This window comes from Nuphar pumila, chromosome 10, assembly GCF_984573655.1.
Source record: "Nuphar pumila chromosome 10, dmNupPumi1.hap1.1, whole genome shotgun sequence".
Lineage (NCBI taxonomy): Eukaryota > Viridiplantae > Streptophyta > Magnoliopsida > Nymphaeales > Nymphaeaceae > Nuphar > Nuphar pumila.
The window spans coordinates 101,992,981-102,011,858 of NC_143258.1; the positions used below are offsets into that span (position 1 = coordinate 101,992,981).

The following is an 18,878-nucleotide window of genomic DNA, read 5'->3' on the forward strand; positions in this document are numbered from 1 at the left end:
CGGCTGGCTATCAGGCCGACCCGACTGGCCTAAGCTAGTTATTAATTTTTAAGAATATAAAATTTAAAAAATTAATTAATTGCATAGTAACTTGGTAACTATTATTATTTATCTAATTAGTTGCATTAATTTTATGAAAACTAAAAAGATAAATAATTGGGTACATGAAAACTTGTTAATTATTTATTATTTAGCTAAATAGTTGCACTAATTAGTTTGGTTTAGGCCCAATGGGCCAAGTCATGGGCTACTCTTCAAACCCGAGCTTGTTAAGAATCGGGCCAAAGCCCGGTCCGTTAGTAATTAGGCCGAGCCTTCTTTCGGGCCGGGCTGCACTTAAAGCCTGGCAGGTCGAGCCTTAAACCACCCCAGCCCGATGCCCATCCCAACAAGAGAGAGAAGGGAAATCCTAAATTACCAAAATAAAATTAGGAACATATTGAAAATGATAGAGGGAGAGAAATATTAGGAACCCTATCTACGTGGGGACGAGAGAGAGAGAGAGTGTATTAATTATTTAAAAATAGGCAACTTAATGAAATTATAGATATTTTTAAAAGTTATCAAATTCCAAAACCCATTAAGCATAAGATTCATTACGCTCCTTCATACTATTTATTAAAAAGTCATAAGATTCGTAACGATGACGAAGAGGGTGAGGTTTACTATTCTTATTCTTATGGATTTGAAGATGGCCATTAAAGGAGGGTTTCCTCTTATTATAGGTAAGTGATCCTACATCACATTCTTAATTTGAATTGAGGGTATTGTTTTTCAAATTAGTCTCTGCTTTTTCATCGATTTGCACGTCTTTTTATTAACTCTTGCAAATTAGTCCTTAAATTAACGATTCTGTCCCTATGGAGGACCATTTTTAAAAATCCCTTCTTTGCTTTTTTTTCTTTGTTTTCATGACATCCTTTTTCCTTTCTCTACTTTTGATAGAAACATGTTTCTTCGTTATGTCGGTGGTATTTTTTTGTTTTTGCAAGGGCATCTATTGACCGAGGAATCGCGTACGTACCGAGGCGGTATCTCATGTGGTAAGCGGGGTCCTGTGCCAAGAAAAAGGCCCAGGTTCGAATCCCTCTGCCACATGAGGGCTTAAGAGATATCTGGTAAGGGTCTGCCTAACCCACCCCAGAAATAAAATAAAGGAATCGCATACGTATTGATGCTGGTGGCTCTGATGCTTACCTACCTCATCCACTCTTTTAATGCTTGGAACCAATACAAGAGAGGATTATGGCGTTGGGAGAAAGGGGGGTGAAAAAGGGTTGGAGGGTTAGTTGAAAGACGGGTGAGAATAGGGTCGGAGGCTCCCCTATATGTAGGGATGGGACCGTCATTTCATAGAATTTAACCATGGTTATAATCCAACCATGATTAAATTGACTGCATGCTAACGGGAGGACTATTATGCACTAAGGGGAGGACTATTAAGTTCGGCTAGAGCTCAAGCTGAGCTTGAAAATATTTTTGAAATTCAAGGAGTCACGGAAATCAAGCTTGGCTTTATATCGAGCTTAATCTATTGTTCAAGCTCAGCTCATTTATTTTTTAGACGAGTTTGAGCCAAACTTAAATGGGTGTAGACCGAGCATAGCTCGAGCTAGCTTGGCTCGTTGTGCCGCCCGGTCGGTGCGGGTAATTGATCTAGCATATTTTTATGTAAAAATGTATTCTTTACACCCTTTAAATTTTGTTAGTTGGGTTTGAGCTTTTATTTTCTCAACTTGACATAACCTGAACCTGACTGCTTGTCATTTGGGCAGGTTTCTGTGCACCATAATGGGTTGGATACCGAACTCCCTGAATTTCTGCATGGCCATCTTCTATGACAAGCATTCAATCGTATTGCTCCCTTGTTAACATGCCTGTGCCCTGTTTCAGTTTTAGCAGTTTATTGAAAGAGGTTTTTTGCATTTAAACGGTGCATTAATGTGGTCGGTGGAATAATTTCAAGTATCTAAACTCATAATATTTTCAAAATATCATGTTTTTATCCTTTGTATGAATATTTCGCCACGATACGTTAAATTTTCACAGAAAAATCTCAAGAAAATTTTTTCTTTCATTTTTAACATTTAAAATTTTGTTCCATTTTTTAACATTTACAATTTTTTTATTTATTTTTGTGTGTTTTTTATATTTTTGGCCCATTACAATAGCCCGATCAAAATTACCAACTTATTTTAGGTCCACTGTCTACAAGGGGTTGAAACAGGTCAGGTTTTGGTTGGATCATGGTTGATTGAGATCGGATCTGACATTTGGAACAGTGGACTGGATCCAGACCTACATCCAAGTTAGACTAGGAGGTGAAGTTGGATTGGAATGTGGTAATATTGGAAATGGCAAAAATTATTGAAAACATGTTTAAGATTATAACGGGTTGGATATGATCCAAACCAAATATAGAGCACTTAACAGAATTTGGATCCAGATCTGAAATAATCTGATGTTTCAAAATAGGAATCAATGGGTCGGGTTTGACCCGAACCCGACTCATACCAAACCCTATAGGGTCAGATTTGGTGCTAAACAATGAGGTTCGATTAGAATCCAGTCAAGATTCAAAGTATCCGATTAATATATGGATCCGGGTATGGTTTATGACATTTCATGTCAGACCCGGGCCCGACCCAAGTTCTGACTAAGTCTAAGTTTAAGTTCACTAGATGGAGAATTATGGGTCAAATTTTCAGATTGACTATAGCCGGTTTGGGCTCAAATTTTGGACCTATACACTAGTCCACGTTTGGACCAATCTTCAACTCCACTTGTATTCCAATATCATGTCCGTTTCTAGGTTTTTTTTTCTTGGGTCATAATACGTACAAATTATCTAGACTTGGTCTCTAATCTGGACCCGGTGTGGATATGACTTCGCCAGAAGTAAAACGGGCCCATATTAAGTCGTGTGTGGAACATTTGGCCTTGTACCGTGGTCCGAATTTGCACTAGAATTTTTATCTGTATTGAGGTAAAAAATAATTAAATATGGATATGAATTGCTGCCCAAGTGTAAATGGACCCATATGCTGCTCATGTTTGGACCAAAACTTGGTTCCACGCCGTGTTCCAAATTTGAACTGAGAAAATTAATTATCTGGATGCGGCTAACGAATGGACCTGACACATATTTGGATCTACTGTTAATCTCAATTGCGGGCATGGTTTCCCTTCCAAACCTGAATCTGACCCATACTTGGACACTAACTAGACCCTAACTGGAGAGATGTTATTGGACCTAAATATGCTTGAAAACGGGCTCAAACTTGAACTGGCTCTGGGCTTGCTATGCTTATTGGATCCATTAGGCAAATTCTAATCAAGTGATATTAACTGGTCAGGACCCGATCCGTTGACAACCTTAACATAGGGGTCGCAACCACTAGGGCCAAAAAAGGCCAGTGAGCCCGAGACTAAGTCCAGATGCCACAAATGCCATTTGACTACGGTGTTATACATTTGTTAAACACACACACACACACACACACACACACACACACACACACACACACACACACACACACACATATATATATACACACACACACACACACACACACACACATATATATATATATATATATATATATATATATATATATATATATATGTGTGTGTGTGTGTGTGTGTGTATATATGTGTGTGTGTGTGTGTGCGCACCTGAATCCAACCATTTCTCATCCATGAAACCTCTAATCCAAATCTATCATGTGATTTTAGGATATGGATCTGGAAATAGAATAAAAAAATTGCTTTTGGGTCCGAGTCAGACTTTTGATCCTGATGCATATCAACAGGTTTTGTTATACGTATATCTATATTTGGAACGAATTGATTTCAACCCAATTGTGCTTTTTACATATAAAATACATGATTTCAACCTTTTGTCACCAGAGTCAGAGTTACCACAAAAAAATATCAGGTTCAAGTTCAGATTCGGATCCTGACTTCCTGATTAAAATTTTGGAACGAATTTCAGATCAACCATGATCCAGCCCATACGGGATCCGTTTGCACCGGTGCCTAGGGAACCTTGGAAAGTTGGAATTGAATGTTCCCTCTTTTTTTAAGACAGTAGTAGTGTGGGTCCAAAATATGGAGCAATTTTTCTTGGTCTCATCAAACTTTTAAGGAGACATGAACCATATAACCCCACCATATTAGTTGTCGACTTTGAAATTGGACTCAAGACCTTCTCGTAAGACTTGTCCCTGAATCTGACTAACACGCAACATAGTTTTGAAACTAGAACATCATCACAGGGACACGTTCTTTTTCCACGAGACACGAAACGTGACACACTCATGATACGTACGGACACTTTTTTATTATTTTTTATTTTTTAATAAAAAAAAACTGTGAACTCATGTACTATGTTTGAAAAACTTTGCAGACTCACGTCTGCAAGTATTATCGATTCACGATGGCCACAAACAAATCTAATTTGACACCGGGGGCAGGGGTCCTAGCCTGAGAGTTTTACGCTGCCAACACGTAGGTATGGCAGGCTGAGCCAGCGCGATCAGGTCTTTGTGCCGGGTGCGGTTTCTTCAGGATATAAATCCAAAAAAAAAAAATGTAATTTGACATTGTGGATAAATTCGCTTATGTTAATACTATATTGCTCTTCTCTTTATTTTTTTTTTGTTGATGACTAAGAAACCATCGACTTTTTTCATTGTTAAACAATTTGCTAAGTAGGTATCCCTTTACGTGTAGCACTAAGGTCATGCCTTAATATGATAAATTTTCCAAAAAAAGGCAAAGAAAATAGGAATGACATAAATCAAACTTTTTCATAAATATTACCTACATTTTAAAAATATCATAATGTTGTGATATTTTCAAAAAGCCGATGTAGTAACAAAAACAGGAAGCTGTAAAAAAATATCACCCATTTTGAAATATTGCAATTTTATCTTGATATTATTAATGCAATGAAAGCCTTTTTTTATTGATTTTATGTCATTTACATTTTACATTTATATATTTTATGCATGTCTATATTCTTGCATATGTCATTTTTCTATTTTTTATAAAAGCCAATAATTTCAAAAAAATATTGCAAGTTTTTCCTAAGAAAGAGATTTGTGACCTTGGTACCAAATGAGATATGTCCTTGAGATGTAATGAAAAGACCAAACTCAATATGGTTTGAGTTGAATACAAGTTAAGATGCAAAATATCGGCACCCATCTACTAGAAATTATGCACATCCACATGCATTTTCTGTATTACATGCACGAAAGAAAGTGACATGGTTTCTCCTTTTCTGTGCAATATTTCACAATTATATCAATTGCAAGAAGAGAAATAAAAAGAGCGTCTTCATAAATTTTGGAAGAAGGAGGCCTTCTCTATCAAAGTACAAAGGAAGTTGGTTAATCTACTCTCACCAAGTTACGTACATCTAGCTTGTAGTTTAATAAAAAATATCTTGGCATGTACAAGAAAAAGAAAAAGGAAATAATTAACAAAAAAAATGAGTTTAATATATTATAATTTTATTTTATTTTTCTAGGCATTCATTTTGTGTTTTTCACACAGCATTCCAACTAGCCTCTTCACCTTACACCCTAAACCTATTGCACCTATACATTGCCACGCTCATGTGACCAAGTAAATAAATAGGTAAATGGTTGTTTCTAATTTGGTTGGTTATTGTTAACAAGAATATGAGCAGATTAGGGGATGGGTTTGAGGAGTAGTTTGGATTTGATTATGCTTAGAATCTTTCTCTCTCCTAACTCACAATTTTGAACACTTTATTACTTTCCAAAATTAGTCTTTTTACTTAAAAATGTAAAAAGTGTTTAAGTTTCAATATTTCTGTCTCTTCATATTATTTACTACTTAACGTTAAAAACATGAAAAAAATACAATGGAAACTCCATTTTAATTTTGGCCGTCATTTATGTCAATTGCCTATTGGTACATTGAGTCACCAAACCGAACCCATGTTTCAGTATTTCTACCGTTTCATATTTATTTACTATTGGAACTTTTTTTATGCTAAAAAATTACTGTTTTAACGTTATAAACATGAAATAATTAAATAAATAAAATGGAAATTCCATGTTAAATTTGGCTGTCATTTATGTCATTTGCCTCTTGGTATTTTGAGTCACCAAACCATGCATGCTTTCTCTATGCGGCCTTTGAGTCCTCCCCTTCCGCTTCTCTCTCTCAGACGCCGTCCTCTTCGTTACCCTCACCTGTCTACCCACTCATTCCCTTTGTATTGCTCATTAAGTCACAGGAAACCCTCTCTCTCTCTCTCAATACCTCTTAAGTCTATTTAATATGCTTATCTAATGCAGGTACTAATAGTGGTAACTGATCTAATGTAGACCCTTTTCCTGTCTTTCCTCTTTCTAATCTATGCTTTCAATCCATCTAAAACGTTGGTAATGCCTCCGATGATTCTCTTAACTGCGTTTCCTTTTGTTGGTTGGGTTTTTTCGTTGTTTTTAAGGACGGTGATCGGTTTTTGTGGGGTTTTGGATTTTTGGTACTTTTTTAAGGCAATCTATCAATTGGGTTTTGTTGTTTCTATTGGTATGTTTTAATACTCATTGCAGAAATTGTGGTTTGTGGGTATGTCTTGTTCATTGAAATTTCCGCTTTTCTTGTTGAGAATCGAGTTGGCGATTATTCTGATTGATTTTATGTTTTTTTTTTCTCAGGCGGAATCGATTTTGATGAGCCGATTGTTGTTTCTTTTGTAGTCTTGAGCTTCCTGTTTTGTTCTACTGCTTTTGTGGGATGGCATGCTATGGTTGAGATTGTTCTGAATTTCTCGGTGTTTATTGTTTTTCAGTATGAAGGAGTATTGTGTTCTTTTCTGCGAATCGAATTCTGATCATAAAGGTGTTTAAGATTTTTGAGGTTCTCAATTCAGGGATGATTTCAAGATTTCTTAGTTTTGGTTGGGTGAGGGGTTTAAGGTTGAGTGTGTTGATCTGCATTGTGGATTGATAGAGCTGGCTCTGCGTATTCATTTGAGACCATTCTGCTGGCTCTGCGTATTTGCATTCAATTGTGTGCACAAGATGAAGGGTGTTAATGAACAGGATGATGAAGAATTCGAGATGCTCTTGGGAGAGATCCCAAATGCTACTTCTGCTGGAAATCTTAACTTAGAGGAATCTGGCGTCATCAATTCGTCGATAAGTTTGGTCGCAGCTCCTTTGTGTGAGGAAACCATGGGGAAGACCCCGTGTTCCGATGTTCTTACTGACTATTACCATGCTTCGCAACCATCAAAGCGTGGTGCTAATGCTGTATCAATTTCTCCTGTATCTGTTTCGCCTGTGTCGTCTAGCTCTTTCCCTTCCTTTTATTGTGGCTTGAATTTTATTGGAGATTCATGTACTAATTCACCAATCAAGAACACATACAATAAAAAATCACAAAATGAAGAGAATTTGGATGTTGCCAATAATGTTGGCCGAAAAGAATTCCAAAAACCAGTTGAAAATGCTGATCAGGAGGCCAGTTGCCACGGCATTGGGTCTAATTTACCAGATGATCAATCCTTGACATCTGCATTTGCTAGTTTAAGCTTCAAATCTGGAGTAAGTATTGGCCCAACCATAGAGTCATCAGCACAGTATAAAACCTTACCCAACCCTGGCTTTTTGGTGGAAAGCCAGTATTCTAATCACATGAGCAGATCACAGTCTGGCCTTGAAGTGATTGGTGGGGTGCTTCCTCAATCACCCAATGGAGTAAACTCTGTGAATTTTGGAAATTCTACATTTGAACCCCCGGGAATGGTGAATGCGGGTGGTTTGATGTTTCCTTCACTGAACGCCAATCCCATGGATAAATTTACTATAGAGACAAACAGGGAAGAGAATTCTGAGCTTTTGAAACTCAACAACATTCATGATGTAAAGAAGCATAAGCTGGGGCTTTGCTTTCCAGTTGATGAATTTGTAAATAACTTAGGCGAGCAGAGGCAGAACCTTCCAATCTATTCAGGACCAATGCAATTGGCCACGGGTATTCATGCATTTCAGGTACTTCCAAGTATACCTGTTTCTGGAGTGGAGTTCCCTGCTTCTGCATATCAACAACAGTATTACTTGGATCCCCAAGGTTCCCCATTTATGGAGCCACAACAATTTGGACATCCAAATGCGCCTCTGCAGCAGCTAAACCGAACTCATATAGCATGGCAGCATATGGATGAGGAAAGGCATAGGGTGATGCACCAGCATTATGCTTACTTGCAACAGCTTCAGAATCAGGGAATTAAGGCCGGCAATCAGCTTCGACCAACATCAAATGGACCCATTGGATCCCTGAGCAGAAATCTAAGGCAACCTTATTATGAGGTGCCCATTTCTCATGTTGAGCAGCCCAATCAAGCTTCATATTGGAATGACAATGTGCCTCCTCGAGGATTCAACCAATCCAATCTTATGCTAATGGGTGGTGGCCTTTGCCGATACCACACTCAGGGTTTCTATGGAAGAGGAGAGGTTGGGACTGGTTTGTCATGTCCGTCAAATATCTTACCTGTCAAAGATTTCCAACGAATCAAGGTATTGGAGAAAGAAACAAAGCAAATTTTCCCAGAAAAGATATTGACTAGGTCGCATGGACTAAACTCATTAAGGAATTTGAAGCCAAGCTCAATTTCAGCAAATGACATTGCTGTCTGCCATGCCAATTCTAATGGAAGAGTTGTACCAAACGGCCGCTGCCATCACCATCCTTCAGTTCCAAATTCAGGTTCATTCGTACTTGATGGCCAAAATTCTGGAGGATCTTCACCTGATAAATCAGAGTGGCTTGCTCCAAGATCCCGGCAGCACCTGAAATGTACTTCACTGGATGAAGTTGAAGGAAAAATCTATGCCTTTGCCAAGGATCAGCATGGTTGTCGGTTCCTGCAAGAGAAGTTTGTTGAGGGCACTCCAGGAGATATACAGAGAATATTTGTTGAGATTATAGGCCACATAGTTGAGCTCATGACAGATCCTTTTGGGAATTATCTAGTCCAAAAGTTGTTGGATGTGTGTAATGAGGATCAAAGGATGCAGATACTTAGTGCTATTACTGAAACTGCAGGGAGTCTTGTGAATATCTCCCTGAATATGCATGGGTATGTGTTTCCCTGATCCAATGAACATCTAATGATATTAGTTTGCTTTCTGTTTTCCAGGTTTCCTGGTTGATTATCTTTTTCCTTTTCCTTCTATAGGACTCGAGCTGTACAAAAGGTTATAGAAACTCTCAAGACTCCAGAGCAAGTAACTATGGTTGTTTCATCTCTTAAGGATGGTATAGTGATGTTAATCAAAGACATAAATGGAAATCATGTTGTACAGCGCTGCTTGCAATGCTTAGAGAATGAATACAATGTGGTAAGCAAAAGTTTATCCTGATGAATTATTATGACAGAATTTTCCCTTTTTCTATTCTCATATCTCACATATATTACTATTCACAAGGAAACCTGTATGATTAGCAAAGGCCCTTCTTCCAAAGCACTAACCACATTGTGAATTCCTATTGCATATGAACTTCTATGGATGAGTTGGCTTCTGTTTGATTTGTTTATATTGTCTTGAAATTCTGGCAAAAATATATTTCTATACTCTATAGTCAGGAATATTTTGATGTTTATTTCGTTGTTTTATTGGTTTATGTTGGTCAGACTGGAACATCTGTGCTTCAGCGGTATTAGCTCTTTTTCACCCATCAGATTATTTAAATATCAAACTGTTGGCTCACCCTTATAGACTGCTTGGCTCCTGTTTGTTATCATATGTCTATTAATTCATCATTAACCAAGTTCGATAATGATGTATGCCTTTAGCTATTTCTAAAATGTTAACCTGATATACACTTGATCCATGGATCTGGAGTGCAATATTTTAGCTAGCTTATGATGGAGAATGGGATTAATTTACCGAAGCAGCAGAGATTGTAATGGAAGCAGGGATATTTCATACCAGGAAGCTGTTACGAGAGCCAACCTTAATCTCAGTTGTATTGCATGATTATGAAAACCCAGATCACTACTTTGACCTAGATAAGTTTAAGACTATGAGCTGGTTCATATGTGTCAGGTTGCATTTTTTGGCTGGCTTCCATATTACACGGGGAAGAGACCTGGAAACAATATCCTGGTGAGAAAATTGTATTTTGGACCTTATACATGCATGTAAAAATATATTGATTTTTTATAGCGTTCTTGAGAGCTGACATGCGGCTTGACCAAGATGTAGAACAAAAATGCGAATGTACTCAGATTGCAACAAATACTTAATATACTTCATTTATTCATGAAATGATGACAGATTAAATTGACTATGGTCGCCCATATTATATTCCATTAGAAGCATATAAATGTATGCCAATGTGATTGCTCATATGGTAATATTAAACTGAATTACTTTATGCCTTCTAACATTCAAGCTTATGAAGCCACCTAAATGATATGCATTTATCGGAAAGAAATGCATGAATTGGTATCTTTCTCATGTATTTTTCTGGAGTAAACCTCATCTCCCAAAAGTATTTGTGATAAATGAGAGAGAAATATCTGACTGCTTTAGTCTATGAAGATGAACTATGGATGCTTGTGGTCAACCCTTACAATATGAGATGATTCGAAGGCACAGTTCTGTTGGCCACTTACTTTTGTGGGAAGATGCTTAATCCATATGAATATCTGTTTCATGTGTGCGAATCAAGTTTGTGGTTCTATCTGGCTGCATCTTATAACTATGGAGTACTTGTTCTTGTTGAAACCATCTGAGAATGTGATTAGAGAGTATTCATGCTTGGTGGATTGTTTCAAAATAGGAAGACTTTCTTGTTTGTTATATTGTGGTTCATTTTGTCATACTGTTAATTTTGTGAGCGAACTGCAGAATATTTTGGTACATCTCCAAACCCTAGTTTTCATTTGTGAAGTTGCATTTGCAGTTCCTGGATTAGGTGACTGTTGGGTTTTAGTGGGCGATGGAATGATCATTGTGTCCTGTTATCAATTTTGTGATAGAACTGCAGGATATTTTGGTACATATCCTTAGTCTTGATTTGTGAGGTTGCCATGGCAAATTTCCTGGATTAGCTGGTTGTTGTTTTTCTGGGTATGCACTTGTATTTATGTGGTTACAATAACTCATCCTCCCATTAATTTGTCTCTTCTACGTGACAGTTGTTTGCTTTCATCTCTTTTAATTTTCATCTGTTATGCAAGATTTCTTTTCCTACATCAAAGTAGCAATTGCAGTAATAGTTGTAACTAGTAAAACCCTTTTGACTTCCAATTTAACTGAATATCATGCTTAGTGTGTGTTGTTATTTTAGTTTTCTTTACTTTTTTGTTGCATTCTAACTCTAAATTCACTAGATATTCCTGCATATAGGTAACTATTGTCCATATATGGTTTAATATTCTTCACACTTAATGCACATTTTACCTTGCAAAATATGCTTTCACCAGTACCGACTTCCCTACATTTTTTTACTTCCTGTTTCATTTGATAATTGCATAAGATTCTTGAAGATTTATGGTTAGACTCTGTCCTGATTATTTGTCTTGTTGGATTGACAATTGTTCTTCAGCACATATTGTATAGTTCTGTGATTTGTTTGCCTGTTTTTATAATTTTGCATCACTGCTATCTTTATTATTGCCATACATACTTGAATAATCTCAGTTTACATCTTTTAGTAAAGCATCAATTCATGGTCTATTTGGGCCTATAGAAGATATATAACTTGAAATGCACACAAGGAACCTTTCATTTAATTTCGTTTTTGGCTCTCTCTTTAAGCTGCCTGGTTCACCAATTTGTGTAATTTTTTCCATTTGACTTATTTCTTTATGTTAATTTCTTTACATATTAGAATGCAAAAGTGTCTTTTTTTTTTTTAATTCTTTGTCCTCCCACCCTTGTGATCACGGTTACCGGAAGCGCCTAGCTAAAAGGGGAAGCGCGCTTCGGAAGCGCAAAACGTCGCGCTTCCGAAGTGTCCCCCTTTTTTGGGAAGCGTGCTTCCCTTTAATGGGGGACGTGTTTCCCTTTAATGGGGGATGCGCTTCCCTTTAATGGGAAGCACGCTTCCCGTCACGCTTCCCCTCGCTTCCCCCATGCTTCCCCTGTTTTTTTCAATTTTTTGTATTTTTTATTTTTTGTTTTTATTTTTTTCGCTTCCCCCTCGCTTCCGAGACGCTTCCTAGGTCGCTTCCGAGACGCTTCCTAGGTCGCTTCCGAGACGCTTCCGAGGCGCTTCCCGAATCGGTCCTAAGTGGTCCCCCGCTTCCCCGCTTCCTAAAATTTTGAAAGTGCCCCGCTTCCCGCTTCCCGCTCCCGCTTCCTCAACTGGCAACCATGCTTGTGATTAGACATTACAAGTTTCTCTGTTTTTTTTCTGTTCAATCCACCCATTTTAGAGATGTCTAGACCTTTGCATGTTTAATGCTTAAGCAACAATTCTCAAGAAAAGTGCCCGTGTAATAATTTGAATTATAAAATCTCAGCAGTGAAAACATGAGTAGATCACTTACACAGTATAGTTCCTCATTAGTTCAGCTACCTTGCTATAATTCTTAACTTTCTGCATAATGAACAAAAATTGGAGGCAAAATGTTCAAATACCAAATACATAGATGATGAAACTCTGCACATTCACAATAGAGGATTCCAAGTACCAAGTAACCTGTAATTCCCCTTGATCAATGAGGGGATTTAACTTTATTTTTGAGGAAATGTGAGTCATTGTTGTGGGCTTAAATTGTTTTTTGCTATGCATTCATCCTATCTCTTAAATCATAATTATGAACAGTCATTTTATGGATACGTGGAAACATCCTTTTTCGGTAGCAGTTACTACTAATATAAACTAAAAGATGCAAAGAAACTGGTATTAGTCAGCTAAATCAGTAAAATAAATGGTCAGCAACTTGGCTGGCTGGGTGATTTCTACGGTTTTGATAATTTACTCAAAATGGATGATTGTATTCTTGTTTTAATATGCCTACATTTGAGGTATGTTAAAATTAAAATATTTTTTTGTGTTACTAGCATAATCGGAGGTGGCCTTGGCTGCTAGACGGATGGTCAAGGTTCCATTCTCACGGATGTCAGCCCCTTGCATATAAGAAGCTGTAAGGGAATTATGTCCCTTACTCGTGCCGAAGCAAGGTGACTCCCTGGGGGCAAGGGGTGTGCCACAGGTTTACACCATCAGGAAAGCAGCTATAAGTATGGAAGGCTTCGCCAGTCGGACTAGCTCTCTGATCCCGAGGGTGGTTTCCCCATCTGAAAATTATTGATGGTGTCAGTTAGATAGAAAAATGGTTACTGTCTTGTTTTTTTCATATTAATTGGGATTTGAAGAATTTTCTAACTGATTAAGGTTGCTTGAGTACCAAACCTCTAAATGCTGTATGTGCTACGATAGATAGAGACATAGTGTCTCAAGTAAGTTGATAATATCTTTCATATGGCCTAGTCAATTAGCTGAGGATTCTAATCAGTTAGCTGAGGATGCTTTCTGTCCTTTGTTGGAAAAATGGATACAACATTTTTGGAAATATTTATGCTTCCATGATATTGGCAATTAGATAGCAATACAAACGAAAAATATATATTCTTGTTCTTGTATTTATCACTTTATATTTGCCTCTGACCATAAAGTTATGATTTTATTGCCACTAGATTTTTGTAACAGATGATTTCTACTTACGCAATATGAAAATGTATAAATTGGCAGTTCCTCTTTGATGCTGTGGTAGCTCACTGTGTCGAAATCGCAACTCATCGTCATGGTTGTTGTGTGCTGCAAAAATGCCTCTACTATTCAGAAGGTGAACAAAGACGCCGATTGGCCTCTGAGATTGTCGCAAATGCACTGATTTTATCACAGGATCCATTTGGGTATGCATGATATCTTTTATACTACTTGCAATCTGTTTTGCTTTGCATACCTGCTCATTTTACTTTTTTTGCATGGGAAATTGATACTGTTTTTTCATGTGTATTTGGTATTGCTTGAAGCTTCCAAATTTATGAATTTTCTCTTTGAAACCACCTGCAGGAACTATGTCGTGCAATATGTATTTCAACTTGGAATTTCATGGGCAGTAGAACATGTGATAGACCAACTAGGGGGGCATTATGCACACTTATCTACACAGAAATTTAGCAGTAATGTGGTTGAGAAATGTCTGAAATCAGCTGGAGAGGAAAAACGAGACCGCATTATTCAAGAACTCATAGATGATCCACGCTTGGGCCAACTCTTGCAGGATCCTTTTGGGAATTATGTTGTTCAGTCAGCTCTGGCCAATTCCAAGGTTTATAATCATCATCTTATACTGGAGCATATGTTTCTCACAGAGGCCAAGTTAATGTTTTACTAAATAAATTCTTGTTCCCATGTTTACCAGGGCCCCATTCAAGCTGCTTTTGTGGATGCTATAAAACCTCATCTTCCAGCACTTAGGAGTAATCCTTTTGGGAAGAGAATCCTTTCCTGCTCCTATCTAAAAAGTAAATAAGTGCTATAACCTTTGCTTCATACCCATAATATATGCAACTTGTGCTCCAAGTCCAGTTTTGCAGCTCAGAGGGCCATGTAAAGTGTAATAATAAGGATTCACAGAATATTTCAGCTTTGGCTTTTGTCTTTCCTTTTTTTTAACCAGTTAACTGCAAAATGGCATGCCACTTCACTGAAGCACCAGCAAACAGTCCAGCAGGTGAATTACTCTTTTTTTCCCTTTATTATCTTTGCCTTTTGTCCATATGATGGAAGACTTGCTTTAAGGTCAATCCTGTGACAGGCTAAGGTTGGAGAAGGCTGTGTATGTAGAAGCCAAAGATATCATGCCTGTGAAGAAGCTGATTGCCAATAAAAGAATGTGGGAAATGTGTATGGTGAATGGTGTAAGTGTGTTCTTGAGCTCATAGGTGGCTTCAGGCTTGAAAGGACATATTGTAGATTGTTTATGTGATGGTAGTAGAAGTCTGCTGTTGTACTTAAAAACAGTTTCTTGTATACCCTCTGTGTAATCATCTAATGCTTTATCATGTAAGAGTTCTCTCCTTCTACAGTTCATTAACATTGACTCATGATGGTTGTCGTAGTTTTTGACACTGAGTTTACATAGTCTACCAAGGTAATAAATAAAATACCAAGCGTGCGTGCATACACACACACACATAGAGCTTCAGGATTGTTTTAAACTGGGCCAATGTTTTCTCAACATAGAACACAACCAGTGAGATTGAAAAAATCTACTCTTTTTTTTTTATAGAAACATATTCATATTGAATCAGAAGATAAACACTACAATGGATTGAGTGTGATGAGTTATCACACTTCAGATCAAAAGCATACGATAACAGAGTACAGCAACAGATTAAACTCCCTGTAAACGACCATTGAACCGTAAAGACAAAACAAAAGTTACAGATTCAGCAGAAAATTCTTTTGTAACCAACCCAATTGGTTGATTCGGCCATTTCCTGTGCACCCTGCAGGTCAGGTCCCATTTCAGTTGCTCGAGGATGAGATCAGCGGAAATGGAGTTGTTACTCTCCCACCGTATAAGACGTCAGGTTGTTAACACCCATGCATGCCACAAGAACTTTCACTTACACCCCTTTGCTTGCAGATGTTACACAATAAGAACCTGCTTAGGAAACAGAAGTGTTTTCCGGCTCTTATGAATGTCCCTCCAAGCCTGCTGTAATAAGTGACATACAAATGAACACTCTCAAAACAAGTGCTTAGTCGATTCTGTTGATATATATATACGGAACAGGGGTATTTTGGTTATTTCAATTGTAATAGGCATCAACCCATTAGGGGCTAACTATCCTTTTTGATTTATTTTATTTTTGTACTTTTTACTTTTTTGATAAAGTAATCGGGCAGCTCCAACTAGCTGTTGGAGTTGTGTGACCCCTTGTATTGTAAATAGGGCTCTAAGGTCCATCTAATTTCAACTCTTTAAGCGAGTATTTTTTATATAATACAAGAATAGCTTTGACCCTTGTGTGGGTGGTGTGGCTTCATCAATCAAGTGTTTTTCTTAATTGATAATATTCTTGCAAGTTCATAAATGATGTCTTTTTATATTTGTTTCATTTTCATTACATGGTATCAAAGCTTTGGTGCTTTTTGAGGTATTATTTATTCGGATAATATCAAGAGGAGGATCGTGAGCTTGGTGGAACATCGGTTCATAGATCGTTGCATAAAAAAGCGCACGATCAAAGCTTTTCAATAAATCTTGTGTTATCTCTCTCTCTCTCTCTCTCTCCTTATTGTAAAACATGGAGAGTGAAAGAGAAGTAATTGTTCCAATTCCTGTGTGACTCAATGATATGAAATATGTGATGTGGGTAGAGGTGGCAATCGGGTCGGGTTGGTGGGTTGGCGGGTCAGAATACCTCAACACGAATACGACCCGTTTATTAAACGGGTCGGATGTGGCAAACACGAACACGACCCATTTATTAAACGGGTAACCTGACACGACACGGTTAACCCGTTTAATAAACGGGTCAAGTCGTGTCAACCCGATTACACGACATGGTGACCCGTTTATTAAACGGGTCGACCCGATAACATAGACACGATAACCGACCCGAGTAACCCGCAACTCGATAACATAGACACGAACCTGTTTATAAAATGGGTTGCGGGTTGACGAGTTCGTGTAAACGGGTTGACCCGCCCGCCTAACCCGTTTATTAAACGGGTTAACGGGTTGGCATACCCCTAACACGAACACGACCCGTTTACGACATGAACCCGTTTAAGCCAAACCCTAACCCGACTAAGAAGCGGGTTGGCGGGTCGGGTCAGATTTTGCCACCCCTAGATGTGGGCATCCATAGTGAAGCACAAAATATAGAAAAAGGGTTTATGGGGTTTGGTTGATGGTACTGAAAGAGAGTCTAAACTCATTCTTATCAAAATTGAGAATAGAATTGAAGTAGCTCTTCAAGGAAAAGAGTTGTTTGAAGCCGTCTCCGATTATGAAAAGAAATGGAAAGAGTGGAGGATGGGTCATTCTAAGATAATTGGATGACTCATCAATATTGTGAACATCTACAAATGCTCTAGCTTAGCAAAATATGATTTCGTTAGTGATGCATGAAAATATCTTAAAGATATATATAGTCTCAAGGATATTGCTCACATATGCAATGTACAAAACAAAGTAAGAACTATGTCCCAAGGATAGATGAGCATTAGAGAATATTACAATGCACTCTCTTTTTTTATATGAATTGACTCTTCTAGAGCCAAAATGACATTGCCCCTAAGATGTAGAACTCTATGAAAAGCAAATTAGAATGGAGCATTTCTATCAATTTGTTAATGGACTTAAATTCGAATTCGAAGGGACCAAGTTGACCCTCCTTCATAGAGGAAGTGTACTTAACATAGTTGAAACTCTTGAAGAGTTAACTATAAAAGAAAACAGGTTGAAGAAACAATTCACCTCAAAGGATGAAGAATTTGTGTTTGCTATGTCAAAGCCCAAAAACTACACTAGAAGTTATAAACCTCCTCATTTTTATAAAAAATGAGAATGAAAGAAATTTCAATGACTATGAAAGAAGTCGAAGCGATAAAAGAAATGATCATGAATACAAGAAGGGTGAAAAAATCATATGTTATCATTGCTATGAACCAAGACACATCAAGTCATTTTACCTCAAAAAAAAGAAAGAAGTTCGTAGAGACGATGAAAGAGTTATTTCGATGGAACCACCATTTGAAAAAAATGATGTAAACGACTCCAAATGCATCGACTCATTGTCTTTGGCGCAACTAATGAAGGCACTACAACCAATGTTCAAAAATCAATCTTCTTCCTTCTCAGGGGCGGCCGTATTCACAAGTGGTGACCCTTGTAAGACTTCTTGGATTCTTGACTCCAATGTCTCTTTCCATATGACTTCAAATTAATTTATATTATCCGAATGTCATACTAACTCAAACAACTCTTATGTTTCAACTGCTGATGGAACTTCTTTAAAAATTAAAAGTTTTGGGGGTTTTCAAAAACAACAAACCTTTTTTATACCAAATATTAGAGTAGTATCAAAATTAAATTTAAATCTTTTATCTGATTCTTAAATTATGTATCATGTATGTAAAGTTTTATTTTTATCTAATGATTGTTTAATACAGAATCTCCAGTCCAGGAAGTCGATTGGACGAGGCCATAGAAGAGAAGATCTCTATGTTATGGATAATCTTGAGTTATAAAAACATATTTTTTAGAATTTTATGAAAAAAAAAGATATAGAAAATTGGCACAAAAGACTAGAACATCCTAGTTTGTCTAAATTATACTTGTTTTCATTTCTTACAAGCTATAAAGACAAAGATTTTATTTGTGAATATTGCATTCTTGGTAAAATAAAGTCTTTACTCTTTGGGCCAAGACATTTTATATCTAAAAATTTATTTGAGTTAGTACATTATGTTATATGGGGATCAACTCTGGTTGTATCCAAATGAGATGTATCTTATTATGTTGTGTTTTGGATGATTATAATAGACACTCTTGGATATTTTTTCTCAAACAAAAATCTGAAGTATTTGATTGTTTTAAAAAAATTCATTGATATACAAAGACTCAATTTAAAATCAATATTCAAAATTTTATAATCGATTTTGGAAAAGAATTTGTATCAAAAGAGTTCAAAAATTATCTTGACCTACATGGGATTATCCATCAAAAATCTTGTTTGTATACTTCTTAACAAAATAGACTAGTTGAAAGAAAGCATAGACATATTGTTGAGTCCACTAATACACTTCTTATATCAAGAAATGTTTAAAAAATATTTTGGGCCGAA

The 18,878-nt window shown here is 37.1% G+C and overlaps 1 protein-coding gene across 1 annotated transcript; it reads left to right on the forward strand.

Annotated features, from left to right (window-relative positions):
- Window positions 1–643: 643 nt before the first annotated feature.
- Window positions 644–15,085, forward strand: LOC149827652 (uncharacterized). Its single transcript, XM_090018548.1, has 8 exons — window positions 644–725; window positions 6,997–9,130; window positions 9,230–9,392; window positions 10,101–10,160; window positions 13,762–13,925; window positions 14,086–14,344; window positions 14,438–14,749; window positions 14,834–15,085. The coding sequence occupies exons 1-7, from the start codon at window positions 644–646 to the stop codon at window positions 14,546–14,548; spliced, it is 2,973 nt and encodes a 990-aa protein (XP_089874674.1). The 3' UTR covers window positions 14,549–14,749; window positions 14,834–15,085.
- The last annotated feature ends 3,793 nt before the right edge of the window (window positions 15,086–18,878 follow it).

What these genes read in the sequence shown, in the direction of transcription:
- LOC149827652 (XM_090018548.1), top strand. Translation starts at nt 644, where the DNA reads ATGACGAAGAGGGTGAGGTTTACTATTCTTATTCTTATGGATTTGAAG. An exon ending in AGGGTTTCCTCTTATTATAG is followed by an intron (nt 726 to 6,996) that starts GTAAGTGATCCT and finishes GTGGATTGATAG; the next exon opens with AGCTGGCTCTGCGTATTCAT. An exon ending in ATCTCCCTGAATATGCATGG is followed by an intron (nt 9,131 to 9,229) that starts GTATGTGTTTCC and finishes TTCCTTCTATAG; the next exon opens with GACTCGAGCTGTACAAAAGG.